We start from the raw sequence: 26,241 nt of genomic DNA, 5'->3' as shown, positions 1-26,241 counted from the left end.
TTTAACTGTGAAGAAGGCCATATTCTTAAAGCTGGGGCCGTTGTGAGGATGAGCTGAAAGCCCGCAACAGGCAAGCCCGTCTGTGGCCATCAGCATTCCAACAGTGGGCAGCTACAGCCACCCCGTCAGTAGTCTACCCGGTGGCATCCTGCATATTTGCTACCCAAGGGACCAACTGTGTAGTATAGCTCCCGCACAAAAATGCACTTCACTAATCCTGTCACTCATACTGAAGGACAGCCATTCCTGTGCTCAACGTGGCTTCCAAGCGAATCTTTCCCCTCACAGCAAGGAGATCACCCTCGTCCCTCAAGTTACTAAAAATAACGTAAAGTTCTCAGCATCCTTGATTACTCTTCGTTCACTGCAGAAACGTGCTACTGACATTTTTGATTTTCTCAGTGAGGAACACCCAGAAATGCTGTTAATTACTGAAAGCTTGTTGTCTGAGGCTTCTAACCCATCTATTGGGACAGCTATACCTAAAGGCTACAAAATACTCAACAGGGACCGCCTCAGCAGAAAGGGGATGAGGGGTAGCCTTAGTATAGAAGGGAAAATATAACCGCATGATGATCCCTATTGGAGACATAGGTGGAGCAGAAGTGCTGGACTTCTGTCTCTCGCTATCCCCTTGGAAATCTATTGAAGGGTATTAATCTACAAACCCCTGGCCCTGCCGGACCCTTTCTTAACTCCCAGGGCAATACTCTAGCGCACCCGGCCCTTAGATACACACACTTCATTCTACTGGGTGGCATTAGTTTTCAAATGGTCAAGCAGGAGGTAACAAGGTGGTGGCACTAATAGACCCTGTGATATCTCTTGAACTTTCATCTTAGCCAATATGTGTTTAGTCCCACATATAAAGCAGGTTATGTGCTGAACCAAATGTTTTCCAATTTCATACTGCAGACTTGTGAACCCGCCCCTCAACTCTGGACGCATCACTATTTGATTACATAAAGCTGGTCTGTCTTATTGAAAGCTCAAAATCCGATGGCCAGAGTTCCATATGTGTCAAGAGCTTGCCATAGAGTCCAGCAGTTGGAGATCATTTGCTCTCTGGAAGAGAGCGCCCCCTCTCTCTCAGGATCAGTCGAGGAAAATGCCAACTTGCTAGACAGCTGGATTCGAACTACGACCAATAAGCTGGCGCGTATCTCTTGACATGCGCCCTGCTGAATTAAGACTTTAAGTCCCTGGTTTACAGACATTCTCAGGAGAGAGAAGAAATGTTGTAAGACTCATGAAAGACAATGGCAGACAGACTCTAGAGCCAATGACAAATTCTTATACAAGGCATCTCTAAAAAAGTATGATACAGTTGAACAGCCGTGGTCAAAGGAGCTAAGAAACGATTTTTAAGAAAATATATAGGTAACAGAAAATAAATCAAGGTCTTTTTTTAAAGTGGTAAAAAGCTTTATATCCACGAATGCTTCTGTCAGAGTCCAGCAACCATCAGTTGGATGGTGTGAACAGCAGACCTCCTATTTTCAAAATAAAATTTCACTCATTCAAGCGTGTCTTACCTCCTGCACTTTGTCAGGAGAGGGCTTGATTGACCCAGTGCATGTGAATACGGTCACTGTAATGGAGTTCACACTTCCAAGTTTCCACTACATTCCCTTGGAGGGCAACCACACATAGCCATCAATCATGGCCTCCAACAGATTCTTGCCCTCGTAATTTGTTAGCGCTATGGTCTACTACATCCACTGGTTAACAAAGTGCTCAATGCGTTGATGTCCTCTGCATCAGTACTTCTTTCCTGGAAGCAGGGAGAAATTCCCATATTTCTAAAAAAAAGCACAGCTGACCCCAGAGAGCAGTTTAACTATCGGCCAATATACTGGCAGCTCTGTGAAAAGTGCTAGAAAAGTTAGTTAGTCAGCAGCTTTCCCAGTATTTGAAAGACAATAACTTGCTTCATCCTAGCCAGTCAGGCTTCAGACCAATTTTATTATGGAGACCAGGCTAATGGAGGCTACCAAATACATCAGAGGTACCCTGGATGCTGGGGGGCAGGCAGTGCTGACCATGCTAGATCTGTCAGTGACCTTCGACACAGTTCCCCACTCCAGGCTTTTGCGTGTGTCCAGCCTACTGTGGCAGAAGGATAGGCCTAGGACTGCCTTGCATCCGTTTAAATGGCAGAGGGCAGGAGGTATGTGTTTCGTCATATCTCTTCTAAGTCCTTGGAACTTACAGCAGGGGTGCCTGAGGGCCCCAACTTGAGCCCCACACTGTTTACCATTTATCTGACGCCACTAGCCCAGATGGCAAAAGCCTTGGCGTTAAACGTGGTCTCTTATGCTGATGAAACACAGCTGCTATTCTCCTGTGAAAATGGAGAAGAGATTGCAGGCAAGTGCACTATATCCTGCCTATCATCTGTATTTTACAAGGTGACCGCCAATCAACTAAAGTACAATGCAAAAAAAAACTGAAATTCTATACATCCGTCAAAATCTCCCTCAAATTGGCAGATATCCGGTCAGAATATGACCCCCTTCCAGGCTCCCAGGGGGGAGTAGTGAAGAGTCAGGTGTCAAATTTGACAACCACAAATTAATTCTGTGGTAGGCGCATGCCTCTGTCTGTTGCGCAGTCTAAAGACGTTTTTGTACTTCCTCTCATTCTCTGCTAGGAAATTGGACATCCAAGCACTTATAGCCTCAAGGCTGGACTGTGCAAACTCCCTGTCTCTGGGTCTTCCCAACTATCTGATCAATAGACTTAAGGTTGGCCAGAACACGGGAGCCCACATTCTTTTTAACCTACCACGAGAATGTATGTGTCGCCCTATCTTTGCACTCTCATCTGGCTTCCAATAAGGAAGAGAATCCCGTGTAAAGTGTTGCTCCTAGTCCACAAAGGGTTCCATTACATAGATGCTGGCTACCTAAGAGCAAGAATTATTTTTTACTTCCACACTAGGAACTTGCGATCAGCCATCAACCTTCGGGCTAGGATTCCTGAGATTCGCTGCACCAGTGCAGGGGGCGGGCCTCCTCTTTTCTGGGTCCTTCAGCATGCAATAAGCTCCCCATTGAGTTACGCTCATTGAACTCTATCCCCTGTTCTGAAAAAGGTTGAAAACATGGCTTTAGAGGCTCTGTGAAATCCTGTAAAGCTGTCCATGAGCAGATCGCTGGTACACTCCTTGGAGTAGCTATGGGCTATATGAATCTCATTCTATTAAATCACTCATAACTAAATTGATCCTAAAACGAAAGATAGTAGTTCTCTTTTCACAACCATTAACATAAAAGCTTACTCTAGCATACACTTAACTAACCAAAATCTACCTGTTATTTTTTGTCCAAGCTATGCACATCCTCACATCACACTGTAGCTCAACCTTACCTTACAAAACTCTGAACTCTAAGCCTAATCTACCTTATGTTATGTATGATCCCTTTGGATCACTTTAGGCCTTATTCTAACCTGCCGCTACTAATAATCCCAAATCTAACCCCACCCTGACCATTGCAATTACCATTAGACTTAACTAAGTACTGTGTTTTTTTTATGTGGTGCTTTAGATGAAGTGGTAATTTGAGGTTTTGGACTCAATGTGTCGTGAAGTACAGTGATGTCCAAATAATATCAAGCAGAAACTCTGCCTTGCAATGTCCCAGTAAGGAGAAATGTATGTTAGTACATGTGTATGCCTACGCCTGTTTCCAAACTAGTTGTTTAATATTCATGGGTCTAGTTAGGAACTTAAGAACTGCAATTAGTGAGCTGGTAACACAGGCAATTTTAATCCATGAATCTCCACAAAATGCCTCTTTGAGTATAGTTTAACTACATAGGCTAATGCCCCATCAATGCCATTATCGATAAATTAAGTAAAAGGCCATATTGCAGAGGGACCAAGGTTGCAACAGTAAGTACCATTAACCCAATAAAGCTACCTGAACAGCCTTGGCCATAATAAGCTTATAGTTGAAGTCACTTGTCATATGAAAGGCAGCTATCTGATCACTGTTCTTCTTGAAAACTATTGGGGTCCTTTGCAGGTTGAAAGTGATCACGACTCCTTGATAATATAAGTGAAAGTTTCAAGGGAAAGAGAAAAAGTGATACATATGGTTAATATCCTAAGGTAGAAGCAAGTGAATTAACAATTAATCTGCGGATTAATCCTTATATAGCAAATTGACCATGGAGATGTACTTAATGATTACAGAGGAAAATTTATTTTTTGGTGTCATCTCCTTATAAAGTGCGTGTGAGCTAGGCGTTACATTGTCATTATAAACAATGGAGCAGGCACATGATGCATAGTATGTTTACTGTGGCCCTGGCTATAATGATATTATCAATATGTCTATAAAAGTAGCATGCAGATGATGGAGCAAGCTCCTGCTCCTTAGTCTGTTTATCATGTCTGTAAACTGTCCTGGTAAGGCCTGGTGTCTCCTGCAGGGCTGGAGCAACAACAAAATATTAACAAGTGTCGGTAAAGCAGATAGGTCTCTCCTATTTAAGAGCTATTGACTTTGCTAATGTGTTTTAGCCATGTTGTACACCAGCATGGCTGCTATTCAGCATATCAAAACCTCCAGCTAGACCATAAGTTAGTGGCGTAGAGAAGAGTGGCATGGAGTGGAGTGTCTTAGATTGTAGTGGAGTACAGTAAAGCATAGTGTATTAGAGTGGAGTGGCGCAGTTTGTCATGGACTGTCATAGAGTGGAGTGGGGTGTTGTGAAGTGTCATAGAGTGCAGTGTTGTAGAGTGGAGTGGCATAGATTTGATTGTCTTGGAGTAAAATCAAGTGTATTAGAGTATAATGGAGTGTTGTGGAGTAGAGTGGATGGTCGTGGAGTAGAGTAAAGGGGAGTGTTGTGGAGCAGAGTGGAGTAGAGTGGTGTAGTTTGGAGGGGTGTCGAGTTGAGGGGCATATAGTATAGGGTCATTGAGTGGCATATCGTGTTGCAGAAAGGAGTTGTGTTGAGTGGAGCACAGTGTCGTAGAGTGGAGCGCCATAGAGTGCCATGGAGTGGAGTAGTGGACTAGTGTTGTTGAGTAGATTGGGGTGGCATAGAGTGCAGTAAAGTGGCATGCTGACGGGAAGTAAAGTGTTATATAGTGGTATAGAGTGGAGTAGAGTGTCACAGAGTAAAGTAGAGTGCAGTAGAGGGTGGTACAGTGAAGGGGAGTACAGTGGTGTGGATGGTTATGAAGTGGACTGGAGTGAACTGGAGTAGAGTATCGTAGAGTCAAGTGTGGTAGTGTTGAGTGGAATAGAGTGGAGTGGGATAGAGCGGAGTGGGATAGAGTGGAGTGGCAGACAGTGAGGTGGCATAGAGTGGCCTAGAGTGAAGTGGCATAGAATGGCCTACAGTGAAGCAAAACGGGCCGGACTGGCTACTGGGCTTTCCCTAATAAATAATGCAAAACAAATATTTTAAAAAGTACGCATTAAAGCTATTTGTTTTGCATTGATTATTTAGAAGCACCAGCAGCTCTCCAGCAACAAAATAAGCCCTTCCACAGTGAACCTGGGCCCCACCCTGCTACCCCCCAAAAAAACGTTGAGTAGCCAGTCCGGCCCTGCAAGTAAAGTGCTGTAATGTTTCAGGCTAGTGGGTAATAGAGTGGAGGGTCATAAGGTGAAGGGTCATAGTGTGGAAGATCGTGGAGTGGAAGGTCCTAGAGTGGAGGGGTGTGGATTCGAGGGGCATAGAGTGGTGAGGCATAGACTGGAGTGTACTGGAGTGTCGTAGACTGGAGTGTCATAGAGTGGAGAGGCGTAGAGAGTTTTTTTAGTAATGTGGAGTGGAGTGGACTAGACTGGACTGGAGTGTACTGGAGTGAACTGGAGTTGAGTGTCATAGAGTGGAGTGTCATAGAGTGGAGTGCGATAGAGAGGATCGGGACAGAGCGGAGTGGAATTGAGTGAAATGGGAAGGAGTGTGGTGGTGTAGAGTGGCCTAGAGTGAGGGCATAGAGTGGCGTTCAGTCAAGTAAAGTGTTGTAGAGTGTCAGAATAGAGGGTCGTAGAGTGGAGGGGTGTAGAGTAGAGGGGTATAGAGTGGTGAGGCATAGAATCTCGTAGAGTGAAGGGGTGTACAGTGAAGGGACATAGAGTGGAGAGGCATGAAAAGAGTGGAGTAAAGTGTCATAAATCAGAGAGCCGTAGAGTGGAGTAACAAGGCATAAAGTATTGAAGTAAAGTACGGTAGAGTGGAGTGGCATAGACTGTCATAGAGTGGAGTAGGGGAGTAGAGTGGAGTAGACTGCTGTAGATTGAAGTAGCATAGAGTGCTATAAAGTGGAATGAAGTTGCATAGAGGGAGTTGTGTAGAGTGGAGTAGAGGGCCTATAAAGGAGTTGTCTGGAGTAGAGTGTCATATAGTGGCAAAAGAGTGGAGCAGAGTGTCTCAGAAATGGAGTAGAGTGGCATAGAGTAGAGAGGAATAGAGTGTCATAGAGTGGCTTAGAGTGGAAGGGCATAGAATGGAGGGGTGTAGAGTGTCATAGAATGTCATGGTGTAGATTAGAGTGTTGTAGAGTGGATTGGCGCAGAGCAAAGTGGAGTAGAGTGGAGTGGAGTGGAGTAGACTGGAGTGGTCTAGATTGGAAAGCTATAGAGTGGAGAGTCATTAGGTTGGATTGCTAGAGTGGCGTGGGATAGAGTGAAAGTAGGATAGAGTAGAGTGGAGTGGCGTTGAGGGGCGGACGGTTGCCTAGAGTGAAGTGGCATACAGTGGCGTAGAGTGAAGTAAAGTGTCATAGAGGAGAGTTTTGTGGAGTGTCAGAGTAGATAGGTGTAGATTGGAGAGTTGTAGACTGGAGGGTCTTAGAGTTGAGGTAAATAGGCTGGAAAGGCATAGAGTGAAGCGACTTAAAGTGGAGAGGCATAGAGTAGTGTAAAAAGTCATAGAATGGAGGTGAGTGTCATATAATGGAGTGGTGTAGAGTGGCATAGAATGTTGTAGAGTGAAGGGGCATAAAGGAGATGGGCATAGAGTGACAAAGCATAAGGTGGCATAGGTTGTAGAGGTGTAGAGCGGCATAGAGTGGAGCAGTGGAGCGTAGAATGGCATAGATTGGTAGAAATTGTGGAGTGACATAGAGTTGAGAGACACAGAGTGGAGCAGGGTATCATTGAGTGTAGTACAGTGTCATGAAGTGGAGTGACAAAGTTTGGAGGAGCATAGAGTGGAGTGTTGAAGAGTGACACAGCAAAGAGTGATGTAATGTATTGTAGTGTGAAGTAGAGTGCAGCAGCATAATGTAGAGTGGAGTAAAGTGTCATAGAGTGAAGTGGCATAGTCTGGAGTGGCGTAGAGTGGAGTAAAGTGGAGTGGATTGCCGAAGAGTGGAGTGGCATAGAGTGGCAAAGATTGGCATATGGGGTAGTGTTGTGTCATGGACTGCAGTAGGATAGAGCATACTAAAGTGGAGTGTGGTAAGATAGAATATCGTGGGGTGGAGTAGCATGGCGTAGAGTTGAGTGTCATAGAGTGAAGTGTTGTAGAATGGATGAACGTAGAGTGGCAGGGCAAAGAGTGAGGGGGCACAGAGTGTCATAGAGTGTCATATAGTGTAGTGGTGTACCATTGAGTATGGTGTTGTAGAGTGGAGTGGTGTATAGTAGGGTGGCATTAAGATGTGTGGAGTGTCGTAGAGTGGACTGGCATATAATGTCATAGAGTGGTGTGTTGTCCTGGAGGATCAGAGAATGGGGAGTCATAGAATAGAGTAGAATAGAATAGAATAAAGTAGACCAGAGTTGAAGAAGTGGGTGGAGTTTGTGGAGTTGCACCATGGAAAATTCTGCAGAATTGCATAAAAACTCCGTGGAATTCCGTGGAGCTCCGCCCTAGTCACCACTCACCATGCAGTGTTTCCTTAAAGGAGCCCTGGGGTGGGTGAGGAACTGAGGCCGCAAAAGAGAAATCACTGAAGGGAGAGGCAGGATGGGAGGGGGGGATGGGGTGAAGATGGCTATCTAGGAGAAGGAGGGGGGCTTTAAGAGCGGTAGATGCACTGCTTAAAAAGAAAGATTGGGCGATGTTATGGGAAGAGCTGGGCTGCAGTGTTTGCATACACTACAATATCTGGTCTTTACCCCTTTTGTCCTCCCTGAACCCCTGTTTGTTTCCGAGGGGCTGTTCGTGCCAATGCCCTTGTGACCCTGGACCACAGCAGATCTGTCAACCTTTTTTTTATTGGATATTGTTTATTAATTTTCAACAATTTGTACAAATGTAAAACTTTGGCAATAACATGCTCAGCGTTGCACATACATTTACAAATGCAGCTTTGGTCGGGTGCCAAGCGAAAACAACAATATATAACAGTTATCGATATTATCGTTCCTCGCTCCGGGTACCATATATTCAATTATATGAATAATGACCTAAGAATACTGTCCGTCATATGCCCTCACGGGCTTAATATGTGGTTCTATTGCTTGACCCACCAGACCAGATCGGGGATATATCTAGACATACGTAGATGCCCATACAGCAGCAGTGTATGTGTGTGGGGAGATGGTGTGTATGTTTTTGCTAAATAGGGTTCCGCGTGCTGGAGGTTGCTCTGTCTGCGTGCCAGAAGGGGGTCTCCTGATGCTTGTGAGCAGCTGGGGCCAGCGGTGCGAGCAGCAGGGCACTTGGACAGTCTGTCCCTGATAGACAGCTGCAGGGCTCTCAGGCTGCATGCATCCTTATGCTCCTGCCTTCTCTCTGGCAGAAGAGGTGCAAAATACCCCGGGAGGACAACTGGGGCTAGTAGTCTCCCCTGAAATCTCTGCTCGCAGCCAGTATCCCTTAGTATACGTAGATGACATCATTCCAGCTGCATGTTGGGATTTGATGTTTGTTTCTGGCTGGATCTCGCTATTGAAGCTCAACAGCCCGTCTAGACTGAGTGCAATCCAGCTGTACGTGCGGCGATGTTTGTAGCCTGGGGCAGAAAGCACCACTATGATTCAGCACTATACTCAGCTACAGGAAATGACTATTGTAGTTAAAGTGCAACTTGTGTGTTTCTGTGTCCTCCTTTTTTGCCGCAACTCAACACTGACATTCGAAACTTCTGCATCTCAATTATATGGGGATGACCCATAGCTGTCTGGCTCACTTGGCTACACTGTCTTTGTCTTTGGCGTTCTTGTTTATGAGAGGTTGCAATTACAAAAGACACTACCATCAGATTTCTGTCGAAAACAAACACCAGTTATCCTCGTAGGGGTGGGAAGCGGGTGCAAACTCCACTATGCGGTGGAGTAAGACTTTTTGGCTGGAGAACAACGCCCACCCCTATTGTAGAGTGGAGTGGTGTAGACTGTGTGGCGCAGAGTGGAGTAGAGTTGTGTAGCGTGAAGTGGCGTACAGTGGCATAGAGTGGAATAGAGTGGCCTAAAGTAAAGTGACTAAGGGTGGAGTAGAGTGGTGTAGAGTGGGTATAGTAGGGTGGTGTGGAGTAGAGAGTAGAGAGGAGAAGAGTGAAGTAGAGTGGCATAGAGCAGAGTGGAGTAGGTTGTCATAGGTTGGAGTATCGTAGAGTGGAGGGCCATAGAGTATAGGAGCCTAGAGTGGAGGGCATAGAATACAGGGGCACAAAGTGTTGTAGAGTGATCAGGTGTCAAGTGAATTAGTGTATAATACCATGGAGTGGTGTGGAGTAGAGTGGAGTGTCGTAGAGTGTTGTGAAGTAGAGTGGAGCGGGATAGAGTGCAGTAGGATAGACCGGAGTGGCGAAGAGTGGAGTAGAGTGGCCTAGAGCGAAAGGGCATAGAATGGCACACAGTGAAGTAAAGTGTTGTAGAGTGACAGAGTAGAGGATCATAGAGTGGAGTCTTGTAGAGCGAAGGGTCATAGAGCAGAGAAACAAGAGCATGAAGGGGCTTAGAGTGGCCCAGAAAAGTGTAGGGTGAAGTAAAGTATCATAGAGTAGAGTGTCATATAGTGTTGAAGAGTGCCATAGAGTGAAGCAATGAAGAGTAGAGTAGCATACAGTCGAATACAAAGCCACAGAGTGGAGTAGAGTTAAGTGTAATAGAGTGAAGGTGCGTAGAGTGGAATAGAGTATCATAGAGTGGAGTGGCGTTGAGTGCAGTATCAAGACGTGGAGTGTCACAGAGTGGAATATCCTTGGGTGGCGTGTCCTATATTGGGGGGGAGTAGAGTGGAGTGGGAAAGTGTGGGGTTGGATACAGTGGAGGGGTCTGAATTGGAGAGAAAAGTAGAGTGGGATACAGTAAACTGGTCTGGAGTGGAGTGGCATACAGAGGAGTAGAGTACAGCGTTCTAGAGTGTTCTAGAGTGGAGTGGCATAGAATGGAGGGGCTTAGAGTGGAGTGGATTAGAGTGCAGTGGTGCAGAGTGGAGTTGCATAGAGTAGAGAAGAGCAACATAAAGTGAAGTGGTGTAGAGTGTCGTTGAGTGTCAGAGAGTGGAGTGGCATAGAATACCATAGACTTGAGTAGCATAAAGTGTTATAGAGTGTAGTAGAGTGTTGTAGAGTGTCTTAGAGTGGAATGGAGTATAGAGTCATAGTGTGGAGTAATGTAATAGAGTGGAGTATCGTAGAGTGGAGTGTTGTAGAGTGGAGTGGAATAGAGTGGCGGGGGATACAATAAAGTGGGATTCAGTGGAGTTCCGTGGAGTGAAGTGTCATAGAGTGGAGTGTCGTAAAGTGGAGTGTTATAGAGTGTTGCAGAGTGGAGTGGCTGTGAGTGTCAAAGAGTAGAGTGTCATAGAGTGGTGTGTTATAGAGTGGAGTAGAGTGGAGTGGAGCAGAGTGGAGTAGAGTGGAGTGGAATGAAGTGGAGTGGGATATAGTGGAGTGGGGTGGAGTGGTGTGCCATAGACTGAAGTGTTGCAGAGTGGAGCAGTGTACTGTGGAGTAGAGTGTCCTAGAGTGAAGTTGCATGGAGTGGCATAGAGTGGAGCAGAAAGCCTTAGAGTGGAGTGGAACAGAGTAGAGTAGAGTAGAGTAGAGGTAGAGTAGAGTGTTGTAGAGTGGAGTGTCGTACAGTGGATTGCCTTAGAGTGTCATAGAGTAGAGTCGCATTAAGTGGCATACGGTAGATTTGCATAGAGTGGTGTAGAGTGTAGTGCCTCAGAGTGGAGGAGTGTAGAATGGAGTAGAGTGTCATAGAGTGGAATGGAGTAGAGTGGAATGGTGTAGGGTGTCATAGTGTGGAGTGGGGTAGAGTGGAATGGAATAGAGTGGACTGACTTGGAGTGGAGTGTCATTGAGTGGAGTGTTGTTCAGCGGAGTGGCACAAAGTGTATTACAGTGCCTTTGAGTGGTGTGGCAAAGAGTAGAGTAGAGTGTCAGGGAGTGGAGTGAGGTGTCGTAAAGGTGAGTGACGTAAGGAGAGTGGCATAGAACACATTCCCACAACCCAGCAAGATTGTTACATAAATCTTCTCACTTTGAAGGCAGAAAAAGAAAAGTAACCATTAAGCTCTCGTGGAAGACAGAGCTTGATATTTAACCTCTGTTTTTGAATGCATATCAAATGGGACTTAATAATAACAACATTTACAGGTATGTTTACAGAAAGCAAGCACTCGATGAAGAATAGAAGGAGCCAGGCAGAGAGGTGCTAAACTGGCACAGGGGAGATAAAGACATGCTGGACAGCCTAAAACAAATAAAGCCATCAAATAGAAAGCAAGCAAATGTGAGTTACAAAGCCAATGTAAGCAATGTGTGGAATGCACTCACAGGGAAGCTTCTAGAATCTCCCCAAGAAGGATTTAGCAAGATGACAGGTGTGATGTCTGGTAGGCTTCACCCTAAAAACAGGCTCCACCTCCTCCACGTATACAATGTGTTTCACAGCCTGGACATTTAAAAGTTCAAGAGTTTATAAAACTTAAAATTACATAAACGTTTTGGAGATTCAAACAAATTCAGTTTCAGTTCTCCCACATTATCCTTGAGGCAAGGTATAATACGTTTTGCGGAACTTAACATATATATGTATATATTCTTGTCTCAGGGTTATTTCTTTTAACACTACCTCACTTTCGGTATGACAATGTCCCATATCTATGAGTTGTGCTGTCTGAGGAATTTTGTCCAGTTTTTATGTAAGTTGCAGAGAGTTCATCTCAGCTTTCTATGTGATGCAGGAGGTCTTGAAGATAACATGGCCTGGAGGACCAGTCTGTGTCCCAGTATCTGTTTTTATGGTGTCCCCAAGTTAGAGCAAGAGTTTCTGCCACAAGGTGTTTTCTGAGTTATATGTGTGCACGATAGGCAACTCACGCACATAAAAACAGTCTCTCAAGTATTCACTGAGTCAACACAAATGTTCAGAATATGGTCCAAGACATGGTGTTCTTTAGCAACATCCACCTCAAGCACTGTATGGCTTCTGTATTGGGGCTGTGTGGTAATGTATCATTATCTATGCTTCTGAGTCCTAGACAATGCCTTCTGCTTCAGGGACTGGAGCATATTGCACAAAGAGGAGGGGCTTCATTGTTCTCTACAGGGACTATACCTTGAAATGCGAAGAAGCAGAAGCAAACTAGTTTCTAATGCCAAATAATGGAATTATGAATACAGTGCCCTAGTTAAGCCTTAACACGGAATATATCATAGCCTTATTGCTAGCTGCTATGGACTATATCGGGGTTTAAAGGCCTTGAATCCAAGTCATAGGCCCAATTTGAAGGCAAGGGCCTGTAACAAGGTTGAGAACCTTTAACAACCTGAATAGCCAGATGCATAAGGGCTGTATGGTTCTTAGAACATTCCATTCACTGTGAATCATATGTTTTAAATTAAACCAGGAGAAACAGAGATGGGATGTTAGAGCAGAAGGCTTATACCATCATAGCCTTAATGTAATTTATGTTAAGTCATGCCTTGGAACACGTTTCCACAAATCACCTTTATGCTAAAATACATGCTTGACCTTTCACCTGGAAGTTCCTTTAGTCTTTTGCTATTTAGTTGGCTATCAAATTGGTCCCCCCTAGTTTGATTTGTGTTTCATTTTTTCCTTTGAATATTGTTCTTATCTTCGGAATGTTTTGGGGGAGGTCATGCATTTTCAGCATTCTTGTGGAAACATTCATAAGCCAGTTTTTCTTGTATGTCCCCTCTTTAATGCCTTAGGTGGCTATTTATGGAAAGTTGTAGGGAACATTCTTTTTATGCAAATCTTTGCTTCTTGGACGCCTGGCGTAGCCATGCAAATTCAATACTCCACATTCCTCACCCTTTTTGGAAGATTAGCTTTGCAGGATGTCGTGTCTGCACTTCCGTACTCACTCTGTGTTGGTAGTAAAGATATTACAGTACGGGTACACCCCACCCTTTCCTACTGATAAAGTTTAGTTTAGAGCGGATCAACAACTGTCTATGTACACTCTCTTCACAAGTGTCTTTTTTCCAAGTTTTATGGTGAACTTCCAGAGGTTTAATGCATATTAGGCCTGCAACAAAGGAAAGATGCAAAAGTGTGGTGCTCTCATGAACATGTGGTTAACTTCTTTACACTAAGGCTTGCATTAAATGTGGCCTCATAATATTGATATGGGCAAAAGACATTATACTGCAATTTTGGCATTATAGGAAACTCTGTAACACTGCATGTGGTATTGCCATATCCAAAAATACCATGCGTTTCAGGGGCAAATTATGCAGTTCAAATCTGTAGGACTTTGCTCCTGCTAAAAAGTCCTGAAATTAAGAAGTGATGTATTGAAATCATTACAGTAACATCAATGTATATTACTATTTCAAATTGTAAATTGTTTTCTTATGGGATTGGACTTAATTCACAGGTAGTTGTGTCATATGGAAGTACCAGGTTATTTATCATGCAGCCCAAGTCCAACGTATAAAGAGGAATCCAGGTTTCCTTCTCTTCTTGAGTGATCTGTGACTTCTGTCAGTGTGGTAATGCTTACTTAGAACAAAGAAGATCTCGGGATAAAAAGTCAGGAAGTTATGTCCTCAGGCCCAGGTAAGGAGCATAACTGTAATAACAGTAAAGGGCTGGCAATGGGGCATGCCACTCACACATAATGCTAGGACTGTGATGTGGAAGAGCAAGGATCAACATAATGAAAACTATAATAACAATATTAACATTAATAATACATTTATCCTGTTATTATTAAATGTTTAACTGTCATTTGTGCCCACCTAACATAAAGCAAATATGTCCCATTTCGATGGCCAAAATAAACTATGTGATTGAATGATGCCCACTTTTTCCAAACATATTTGCAGATCCAGTATTTCATAAAGCAGGAATTAACCAAGGCCTTAAAACGTTAACATACATACATTGAACTTACCAATATATTAAAAAGCTCGAGCCCCTGGTCCTTTAGCGCTTCACCTAAGTCATTTAGTAATTTCGCCTAGAAGGCAATATCAAACAATGAATGCACATACAATGTTATATGACCTCTTAATAGAATCAGTATACATTCTGGTTTTGTTCGCTTCAACGAGGACCACTGGTGGAGTAATGCATGCATGTTGTCCAACAACGACTCCAATAAGAGAGTCAGTCATGTTGATCTGTATTTTAGCACATCATTTTAAGATAGACAAAATAAAGTGGTTTAAACCAGGCTGAACATTGTTTTTTTCTGCAATGATTACATTGATTTGCATGAAAACTGTCTGCACATTTGTTGTAAGGTGTATATTGTAATGATTTATTCTATGTTCTTATTTGGAAGGCTCACTATGTAAGTTTGTGCTGATGATCTGAGAGTTCTAGGGTTCCACTGCTGTCAGATCTCAAGCTCCGGCTGCACTTTGGTGGGCTTTGTATAGGGGCAACTTTAGTGGACTAAAACCACTCCTGCCCTCTCGATATATCATTGACTGCTATGTTAAACTGATTTATGCACAACAGCATGAACATAAAGTGAGAACTAGAAGTGCAATTTTAAGGCACTCTCTCAGCCACAGTTTTGGTCTCACTTGTATCTTAAATAGATGAAGACCTGGAGCAGTGGTGTGTACAACCTTAGGCAGTGATAACATGTGATTTGTCACAGGAACTTTAAATAATGTTTAGCATTAGAAGATTCTCTCAGACCAGGTGATATGATTGCAGAGTGTATTCTAGGACCGGGTTACATCAGAAGCCTCTCCTAACAAAACATCATCATCCTCAAACTTTATTCGGTCCTGAGAACATAAAAGTACAATACATACACATAACACACCAATAGTTTAAATACATATATAAAAGTATAAAACTTTGTGCAATTAAACACAGCAGTTAATAAGTACGACTTAATCTCCTTATATCACAATTTGTAAAAGTAACATATTGCTGCCTGCTATTCAGTTCACATGTCCAAAAGATGCAGCTAACTTTTTAAAATTATTGTATAAAAGGCAAGAGAGAGCTATTTACTTTAAAATGGGATGTAGTCAATGGGGCATAAAAATAACGATATCAAAACATTCCATAACCAGCATGATCCGGACATCTCAAAGACAAATCGGATCTTGTGTCATGGCCTTTCTTCTAATCCGATACAAAAGGGGATGATGGACGGAGCGTTTGAGCAAATCAAACACTCACCCCCAGTAAACTGATCTGGGTTTAATCCATCACCATCCTTTAGCCCACTCAGCCACCCCATTTCAGACATGGCTATATGCAAATAAGTCTGACCCTGTGCCTCATGGGAACAGTCCAGCCCTAACTGCCAAGCCATGTCTTCCATGGACCGGAAACAAGCATCCTGGGACCGGTTTCGGATTCATACTCCTCATCAGCCAGGCTATCTTGAATCCAGTGGCCAAGTGAGCAAGGGACTCACGTCTGAGCATACCCTGCCACACTTAGGGCGAACAAAGCGATACAAAAGGGGATGATGGACGGAGCGTTTGAGCAAATCAAACACTCACCCCCAGTCAACTGATCTGGGTTTAATCCATCACCATTCTTTAGCCCACTCAGCCACCCCATTTCAGACATGGCTATATGCAAATCAGTCTGACCCTGTGCCTCATGGGAACAGTCCAGCCCGAACTGCCAAGCCATGTCTTCCATGGACCGGAAAGAAGCATCCTGGGACCGGTTTCGGATTCATAATCCTCATCAGCCAGGCTATCTTGAATCCAGTGGCCAAGTGAGCAAGGGACTCACGTCTGAGCATACCCTGCCACTGGATTCAAGATAGCCAAGCGTTTGTAAATGCATTAACCGGCAGACTACCATGCCTAAATTGTAGGTAGAGCTTCCTATCAGAAGGCAACTTGATGAGATCGAGATAGCTTTCTAAGGAGCCACTGATCTTGAAGTCTCTAAATTCTTCAATCAATCTTCCCTATTTACTATTTCTACAAACATTCTGCTCAACCCAATCCCAATACAATATTTTAATTTGTTTTTTAGTATACGCTGGTGGGCAATTAATGCTATGCCCTGGTAGCCCAATACTCAATACAAGGTTTCTAATGTGCTTTATGTAGCCTATTTTATTTGTGGAATCTAAAGCACAAAACTCATTAAATGCAGCCTCATATAATGCCGGTTCTGGGGTGGTGACAAGCCTCTGCCAAAATAGGAGGGGGCAGAGCTTTGCTAGATCATTGATTGGTTTAATGCCCATATCGCGCTTAAGTGGGCAAAGTGGATTGATTTGCTGAAGGGACGCCAGATTCCTAAGAAACTTGTTCTCAGATGCTGTGAGATCACTTACTTTTTCCATGCCCCAGAGCTCAGCCCTATATAGGGCACTATTCACATTTTTGCAATTATATAGCTCCAGGGCTGGTGCGATTGGTCTTGTGTGGGAGAGACAATGTTCCTTTCTTAGGGCCCCATTTACCTGTGAGAGCTTGAGGTAGGCCTTGTTAAGATGTTGTTACCAGGCCAACCCTTCCGACAATTTAATTCCTAGGTAATCAAAGCAAATCGCTTTCTCTAGGGGGATGTTATCCAGGGTCGAGCTCCCTTCAATGGATTTATGGGTGTTCATCAACATCAGTTTTGTCTTTGTGGTATTTATTTCAAAGGCGACTCTCGTCGCAAAAAATCTTGAATAAATTCAGTAGTTTTTGCAGGCCCATGGGCGTTTTGGAAACAAGAAGGGTATCGTCTGCGAATAGGATAGTGGCGATTTTCTGATTCGCTAAAGAGGGAGTGCCAGCTAGAGTAACAGATAAGAATTCGACCACTTGGTTGATGTATAGTGAAAATAAAGTTGGAGCCAGGACACAGCCCTGGCGAATCCCGGCTGTATTTTAATGGGATCGGTGACATGGCTGTGGTTTCCCCTAGCAAAGTTCTCTCTGTGTATTCTTATTAGTAGTGCCAGGATTGCTGGCGGCATGCCCATCTCCTTGAGCACCGAGATTATACCTAGGCATAAGGTTGAATGCTGACTTCAAATCAATGAATGCTATGTATAAGCTCCCCTTGCCTAGTAGAACCGTCTTCCAATAGAGAAGGAGGAGGCAGAAAACCTGATCTATTGCTCCAATTTTCTGGCGAAACTCCTCTTGAAGGGATGAGAAGATATGTTTCTTATCCATCCAGCCCTGGACTTTCGCTAAAAATGAGTTAGTGAATAAGAGGCCTTGTGAAGATTGGAGTAGATCGAAGGGGATTGCTCCCATATCATGGCTATGAAAAATCGAGTACAAGGCACCAAAATGCTCTTGCCACACATTAGGTGGTATATTATTATTAAGAGGGGTGAGCTTTCAACGTTGCCCTTTCCCACAAGTACCCAGAATTTTATTGCATCCAGTTGGGAGCAAGCCTCCCCTAGTTCTTCCCACCTCTTCTTATCCCAATCTGTCATTGCATTTGTTTGGGACAGTTTATATTGCCTCCGTAGATCACGTATCAGCGGCATATCCTTATGTCTTATGGCATTTCCTCAGGGACCTGCACTCCGTTGTAATCAAGGTGTTTGCTTTGGCTAGTCTTTCCTGTTTTGGCCCATGGTTTTGTAAATGAACAATAAAGTTTCGAGCCAATTGGTCAAAGATCTTCGAGTGCAGGGCACTAGTGTTTGCCGATGGTGCCAACTCGCCTGATGGAGGTTGTATCACTACCAAGTGCATCTCAAGGTCTTTTTTTAAGGTGTTAAGCACGGACTCGTCCATCATAATCGTGGGCCATTTGAGGCAACGTTTATCATTAGTTGGTATCACCTCTTTTGTGGCAAGTCTGGCAAGTGATGTCCTACCCTTTTTACCCCATGCATGTTCGACAGTCAGACTTATTAGATTGTGATCACTTTCACAATTGTGGACTATGGACATATCAACCACGAATGGCCATAGAGCAAAGTCCACAAGTATATAATCTATCCGACTGGCACCATTTGGGGTAATGTAAGTCAACCCACCTCCTTTGTCAGAACGAGTTCTTCCATTTGTGGCCCACAGCCTATGTTCTAAGGTTAATGCATTCATCTGTAGGGCTGCTTGGGACCACTTCGTTATTGGTGGGAGCTCCAGGGATGGGACAGACCACAATTTATCCTCCTCGTTGGCCTCTTGGATATCTTCCCTATCAAGGGGCTCAAATTTGACATTGGCATTGCCACCCAGAATTAGGGGAAAGACAGCTTGCCTTGTGTCTAGCATCTTGTATAGAACTTGTAGAGTTGAAGATCAACCCCCTCTAGTGCTCCTTGCATAAACATTGTAGATGTCTAAACTCTTGCCTTTTTTTGCCTCTTCACCTGGCCCCAAGGATGTCTGGATTATCAATGGAAAGCACCTCAGTGTTGCAGTTTAGTGTGATACTAATCAGGGTTAGCAGCCCTCCTGAACGACGGCCTTGTTTAGATGGAACTGCTGATTTATGGAGTGTCACGAATGCTGGAATGTGAATGGGGGTCCGGCTCCAGGTGTCCTGCAAGACACAGATGTCATGTGAATTGATGAGCTCAAGCCATTAGGCTACACACAATTTGGGGGATAGAACATCGATTTCAACAGCAGAGGCATGATGTAGCTGCATATACTTTTGTCTCCAGCCTGGTGATCATCTCCCATACACAATAGCCTCTGAGGAATGGAGGGGGGACTGTGTTGAGAATCATTGGCTCAATTACTAAAGGTAAACCCCCATGAAAGGAACAAACCATAGTGGGGTCAGGGTCTGGCTCAAAAGTTGTAGCAAACACATGTTTGTGTGGGGACTCTGATTGTAGTCAGTCACTCTGGGATAGATGCGAGGATGGAGATCCCCTTAGTGACTTCAGACTGAACTTATGTTGTGCCACAGAACTAAGAATATTCAGCTTGAGCTGGATGTGTGATTCCTAACAAAACAGTTAACTAGCTACTCAACTGACTAACATTCTTTATCTAAACCTCCCAAGATTTTAAATATAGATTAACATTAGCATACAAACCACTTTTTTTGAGATCTGGCCTCACAGCGCAGCTGTCAATAGGCCTTATATGATCAACAGAAAAGAGCTTTCAAAAGCACTATTAAAAAAGCAGCTTAGCTCCCGCCACATGTTGGTTTACCCTCTGTAAAGCATTTGATTTGGCATATGTTGTATGCTTCCATTGAAAAAGAGAACTTGAGTTGCACGTTTTGGCTTGTGGGAAAGGTTAGAATCAATACAGCTGGACTGAGATGGTTATTGTGCAAGCCAATGATCAATGATATAAGCAAGATGTGTTTAGCATGAAGGGTATGATAAAGACACAAGGCCCCACAAATGTATTGCAAAAAGCATGTTTAAATCATTATGCAATTAAAGGTGGATTTGTATTACTCAATAATAATTCCTTTAGAGTGGAAGTGTGTTACATGGGATCTCCAGATTGCATTAGTATGCAAGGGTTTTGGTGTTGGCTACCCCATATGACAAACTGTAGAGCTAAACGATGTAAACTGTAATTATTCTTGCTAAGCCTTGTTAGGAGATATAGGGGCAGATTTTCAAAACTTTTGGGCTGGTTTAGCGTCACAAAAGTGATGCTAACCAGCGCAAATGTGTGTTTTGCTATTTTCTTTTTGCGCTGGAAAGTACCCTGTAAGTAGCGCAACTCAGCGCCAAGCACTGCTTTGCATTACTTTGCGCCGAGGGGGCGTGACATGGGTGCTACATGGGCGTTCCTATGCAAACACCCCTGCCTTTGGCGCAAAACCAAATTTACAAATATTTGTAACATTGGTTTTGCGCCAAAAGTTAACGCCCCTTCAAAGGAGGCGCTAGCAGAGAAATGCTTTCATTTCTCTGTGCTTTTCCGACTTTCCATGTGTGCTGCACTCTGCAGCATGTATGCAAAGTGGGAAAAGCTTTGCATCGTGCCTTGCATAGGGTTTTGTACAGAAAGGGTACCCTTCCTATACAAAACCTATGCTGCACTGATGCACACATCCTAGTGCTGCGGTGCTAAGGAGTGTGCATGATGCACAGCAGCTGAAATCAGCGCCGGCGCAAGGGAAAGAGGAGGGGAGAGCCATATCTCTGAAGATATAGTGCTCTCCTGCTCCCTCCCTGTGGTGCAACGGGCGGCTTTGCTGCATTGCTCGACTTTTTTGAAAATCTGCCCCATAGTATTTTCCAATGCTAACTATAATTTTATATGCATTTCTATTTTATAGCTGTATGCCTGAATGTTGTCTTGTAGGAAGGTTTCTGCTGAACACAATAAGCATGACTTAGTTATGTTGACAAGCCATTGATTAAGGCTGCATTCCTCATTGGTTCTTCGAAAGTTATGTCCAATGCCATATGTCTAATCTGTTTATTATGAAAAACTATGATAAAAGGGCGGAGCCAACTGCCTTGGCCTGCGGACGCGCGTGGCTTGAGCTCTTCTCTGCCCGTGATCCCATGGCCGCTCTAGAACTCCACACCTGCCCTTGCCGGCATGAAAGTGGTGCACTTGGGCATGCGACGGCCATGGGATGCCCATGACAACCAGTTTTCTGACTGTTAGAGGTGTGGAGCAGGGTGGAAGGCCTTTGGCACACTGCCTTGTACACGTAGACCGCGCTAGCTCCCGGCGGCACTGCATTGGGGAACCCTGCCTCCCACCTGCACTGCCTGGCTGGGCAGAAGACCACTGCAGTGTCATACCTCTGCTCTAATAGGTTGCCCAACCTGGAGGCTGGGGTGAGTTGTGCACAGCTGCGAACGGGTGCAACTAAGAACAAGATGGCGATCCTATTCTGAGCATGGTGGTTGCCTTCTCTCTTTGTCGATGCACTAGCATTTTCCACTCCCTGCTGCCCCGGGGGTCACACACATGGAAGTTGGAGGTCTTGCTGGGACAGATTGCTTGCCTTTTGCATCGGAGGCCCTGGGACATACAGACCCTCAGGATTAAACTGGTGGTCTGCCCCATGGGCCCGCCTCATTTTGGGAGTCCAATGGGTCAGGATTTTGGCCCAATCAACTTGACGGCCTGTGCTGAATGAGGGGCTGCACTTTCAGCCTTGGGAACACTCTGTTGGTGCCTGGGGCATCCTTGAGTGCTGGACTGTGCTGTCAATCAATCAATCAATCAGAGAATTTGTAAAGCACGCTACTTACCCGTGAGGGTCTCAAGGCGCTGTGGGGTGCTGCTCCTGCTCGAAGAGCCAGGTCTTGAGGAGCCTTTTGAAGGTGAGCAGGTCTTGGGTCTGCCGCAGATTGGTGGGGAGGGTGTTCCAGGTTTTGGCAGCGAAGAAGGAGAAGGATCTGCCACCGGAGGTTGTTCAATGGATGCGTGGGACGGCGGCGAGGGCGAGGCTGGCGGAGCGGAGCTGGGTGGCAGGGGTGTAAAAGTTGAGTCTGTTGTTCAGGTAGGCTGGTCTGGTGTTGTGGAGTGCTTTGTGTGCGTGGGTGAGGAGCTTGAAGGAGATCCTCTTGTTGACGGGGAGCCAGTGCAGGTCTCTTAGCTGGGAGGGGATGTGGCTGCGGCGGGGGACATTGAGGATCAGTCGGGCGGAGGCGTTTTGGATGCGTTGTAGTCGTCACAGGTGTTTGGCCGGGATTCCTGCGTAGAGTGCATTGCCGTAGTCCAGCCTGCTGCTGACGAGGGCTTGGGTCACTGCTCTTCTTGTTTCGGTCGGGATCCACTTGTAGATTCTGCAAAGCATGCGAAGGGTGTTGTAGAAGGAGGAGGAGATGGTGTTGACCTGTTTAGACATGGAGAGGAAGGAGTCGAAGATGAATCCTAGGTTGCGTGCGTGGTCCGTGGGCGTTGGAGCAGTACCCAGTGTGGTCGGCCACCAGGAGTCGTCCCACGCAGAGGGGGTGGGGCCTAGGATGAGGACCTCTGTCTTGTCAAAAGTTCAGTTTCAGACGGCTGCTCCTCATCCACTCGGCGACGGCATTCATTCCTTCATGGAGGTTGGTTTTGGCGGTGTGCGGGTCCTTGGTGAGGGAGAGGAAGAGCTGGGTGTCGTCGACATAGGAGATGATATTCAAGTTGTGCTGATGGGCCACTTGTGCGAGCGGGGTCATGTAGACGTTGAACAGGGTCGGACTTAGGGATGAGCCTTGGGGTACGCCGCAGATAATATCAGTGGCTTCGGATCGGAAGGGCGGGAGGCGGACTCTCTGGGTTCTGAAGTTTCGCTTTTGTCTAGCAGGTGCCTGATGTCATCTGTGGCGGCGATGAGGGCAGTCTCGGTGCTGTGGTTGCGTCTAAATCCTAATTGGGATGGGTCAAGGATGTTGTTGTCCTCGAGGTGGCGGGTCAGCTGCATGTTGGAGCAGGGAGATAGGTCGGATGTTCTTGAGGTCTTTGGGGTCTGCTTTGGGCTTCTTCAGGAGGGTGTTGATTTTGGCGTGCTTCCAGCTTTCCAGGAATGTCGCTGTGTTGAAGGAGATGTTGATGACCTTCTGTAGTTTGGGTGCGATGGTTGCATCAGCTTTGTTGAAAATGTGGTGTGGGCAGGGGTCTGACGGAGATCCTGAGTGGATGGAGTTCATGACCTTGCATGTCTCTTCGTCGTTGATGTGGTACCAGGAGGTCAGCTGGTCGGTGCAGGTGGCATTCGAGGTAGGGTCTGTTGTGGTCATGGCGGATGAGGAGTTGAAGCTGTCATGGATGTTGGTGATCTTGCGATGGAAGAAGGTGGCCAGTGAGTCGCACAGATCTTGCGAGGGTGGGATGTCGTTGGTGTTGGCGCTGGGGTTGGAGAGTTCCTTCACTATGTTGAAAAGTTCTTTGCTGTCGTGTGCGTTGATGTCCAGTCAAGCTTTGAAGGACGTTCTCTTGGCTGTTCTGATGAGCTGTTGATGTCTGCGGATGGCGTCCTTGTGGGCTGTGTGGCTGTCTGGTGTGCGGTTGTGGAGCCATTTCTTCTCCAGCTTCCGGCATGTACGTTTGGAGGTCAGGAGTTCTTCAGTGAACAAGGCGGCTTTCTTGCTGGGGTGGTTGATGGAGGGTTTCTTGATCGGGGCGAGGGTGTTGGCGCAGTCGTCGATCCACTGTCTGCTGTCACTGAAGCCTCCTGGATGTGTGGGTGAGTGCCCGGAATTACGGGTTGTGCTTTGCCTCATATCGTGCTAAGGGTCCTGGCTGCTGGCAGGAGTTGCTGGACCTGGGCCCTCTGGGATGTGTTTGGCCCTCCAATTAGTTAGGTTAAAGAAGCAACAGAGAGACTCCACCTCTCCTCCATTGGGGCCCTATGGTAACATTTCTGTTATTTGTGGTGTGTTGTGCTACTGGCTTGGGGGGCTGTTTCCACTTCATCATGTCTATGCTGTTAGTGGGACTGATGGTCTGAATTGCTCCTCGTTCCCAAACAACAGTTGCGCTGCTCAGGCTACCTCCCTGTAAGCATGCTTGTGGTATTAGGCATGACTGCGATCAGAGGGGAGTTGGGCCTTGTAGGTTAGGTGCCTCCTGGGGCCCCAACACAAGCTGTCGTTTGGCGGGGTGGCTACTTGGAGCTCCATACTGCTTTACCGGAAGTATCATGGGGAGCACTTGAAGGCCCAAAGAGGATGTCGCCATCAGCGCCCCCAGGAGGGGATCAAGCTGGGCATTGGGCCTGGGGATAAGCCGTATATGATTGGCAACTTTGAGATAATCTTGGAGGCCATTGATTCCTCTGGTGAGCGCTTAGACGGCAAAAACTATTTGCTGTGGGTGGAACTGGGTCTCATCCGTGAAAACTGGCGAAGGTGGTCAACTCACTGGAGAGCACGGTGCAGTCTCTGACCCCAACTGTCAAAACAGTGGAACACCGCATCATGACTCTCAAGGGGCAAGCTCAATGCCTGGTAGCCCAGCTGGATGATCAGGAACGTAAATGCCGCAATAATGTCCATATTATTTGGCTGCCCGAGAGGATAGAGGGGGGCTCACTGCTGGTATATCTGGAGGAGTGGGTACAGGAGGTGGTGATCCCGGATGGCCATTCCGAACTCTTTGCCTTACAGCCTGCACACATAGGGGCTTATTAAATGTATAAAAAATAATGTCAAATAAATTCAATATTACACATAATAAAATAAACATATTTAGAAATAGACATTTTTAAAAATTATAAGTAATAAATATAATGTAAAAATAAATTAATCATACATGTATAAAATATAATATATATATTTACTTAATGTCATTAATATATAATAATTTGAATGAATTATAAAATGTTAGACATATTACAAATGATAAATACATATCTATACATACACCTGCAACATAAAAATAGAAATAAAATATATATATATATATATATATAATAAAGTTAAATGTTTAAAAATATATTTTTTTAAACTACATTTTAAACTACCTTAACTGCAATAGTAGGGAAAATGTTGGACATTTCTATTCCCACTCCAGGGAGTGCAACTGAAGGGAAAGTATTGGATAGCGGAGGGGAATAATTTACTACAGTAGGGAAAGTATTGGATAGCGGAGGGGAATACTTTACTATTCCCGCTCCAGGGAGTGCAACAGTAGGGAAACTGTTGGAAAGCCTAAGGGTAAAAGTTACTCTTCCCACTCCAGGGATAGCAACAGTAGAGAAAGTGCTGGATAGCAGAAGGGAATAATTTATTATTCCCACTCAAATGAATGCAACAGTAGGGAAAGTGTTGGATAGTGTAGGGGATAAAATTACTATTCCCACTCCAGGGAGTTCAACAGTAGGGAAAGTGTTGGATAGCGAAGAGGTAAACATTACTATTCCTACTCCAGGGAGTGCCACAGTAGGGAAAGTGTTGGTTATCGTAATGGTAAAAATTACTATTCCCACTCCATGGATGGCAACAGTAGGGAAAGTGTTGAATAGCGGAGGGGAATAATTTACTATTCCCACTCCAGCAAGTGCAACAGTATAGAAAAAGTTGGATAGTGGAGGGGATAAAAATTACTATTTCCACTCCAGAGAGTAAAACAGTAGGGAAAATGTTGGATAGCGTAGGGGTAAAAATTACTATTCACACTCCAGCAAGTGCAACAGTAGGGAAAGTGTTGGATAGCAGAGGGAATAATTTACTATTCCCACTCCAGGGAGTGCAACAGTAGGGAAAGTGTTGGATAGCGTAGGGGACATTTTTTTTTCCCACTCCAGAGATAGCAACAGTAGGGAAAGTGTTGGTTAGCGTATGGGTAAAAAGTACTATTCCTACTCCAAGGAGTGGAACAGTATGGAAAGTGTTGGATAGGGGTGGGGAATAATTTACTATTCCCACTCCAGCAAGTGCAACAGTAGGGAAAATGTTGGATAGCAGAGGGGATAACATTTACTATTCACACTCCGGAGAGTGCAACAGTATGGAAAGTGTTGGATAGCAGAGGGGATAAAATTACTATTCCCACTACAGCGAGTGCAACAGTAGAGGAAGTGTTGGATAGCGGAGGCAAATAATTTTCTATTCCCACTCCAATGAGTTCAACAGTAGGGAAAGTGTTGGATAGCAGAGGGAATAAAATTACTATTCCCACTCCAGTGAGTGCATCAGTAGGGAAGGTAATGGATAGTGGAGGGCTAAAACTTACTATTCCCACTCCAGCAAGTGCAACAGTAGGGAGAGAGTTGGGTAGCGGAGGGAAATAATTTACTTTTCCCACTCTAGCAAGTGCAACATTAGGGAAAGTGTTGGATAGAGGAGGGGAATAATGTACTATTCCCACTCAAGCAAATTAATTAACATTAAATAAAAAATATTTAATAATTTCAAATTACATTGCACGTTATTCCCTTATAAATGACACTACCAATGTCTTAAAACATGACACAATGAACATAATTTATAACAATTATTTAATTAAATAATAACAATTAAAAAGCAAATTAAAAACAATTATTAATAAATTAATTCACACAA

The 26,241-nt window shown here is 44.8% G+C and overlaps 1 protein-coding gene across 1 annotated transcript in view; it reads right to left on the bottom strand.

Moving 5' to 3' along the window:
- Positions 1 to 26,241, bottom strand: part of LOC144769219 (uncharacterized) — a 221,179-nt gene that overhangs the window by 98,435 nt on the left and 96,503 nt on the right. The window contains exon 6 of the mRNA XM_078653259.1: positions 14,302 to 14,367. Within this exon, the coding sequence (XP_078509385.1) occupies positions 14,302 to 14,367 (66 nt within the window). The remainder of the gene's footprint in view (positions 1 to 14,301; positions 14,368 to 26,241) is intronic.

The sequence above is a fragment of the Lissotriton helveticus genome, chromosome 7 (assembly GCF_964261635.1).
Source record: "Lissotriton helveticus chromosome 7, aLisHel1.1, whole genome shotgun sequence".
NCBI classification, from domain to species: domain Eukaryota; kingdom Metazoa; phylum Chordata; class Amphibia; order Caudata; family Salamandridae; genus Lissotriton; species Lissotriton helveticus.
The sequence above is the reverse complement of the archived record's forward strand: the minus strand, read 5'-3'. Positions and strand labels throughout refer to the sequence as shown.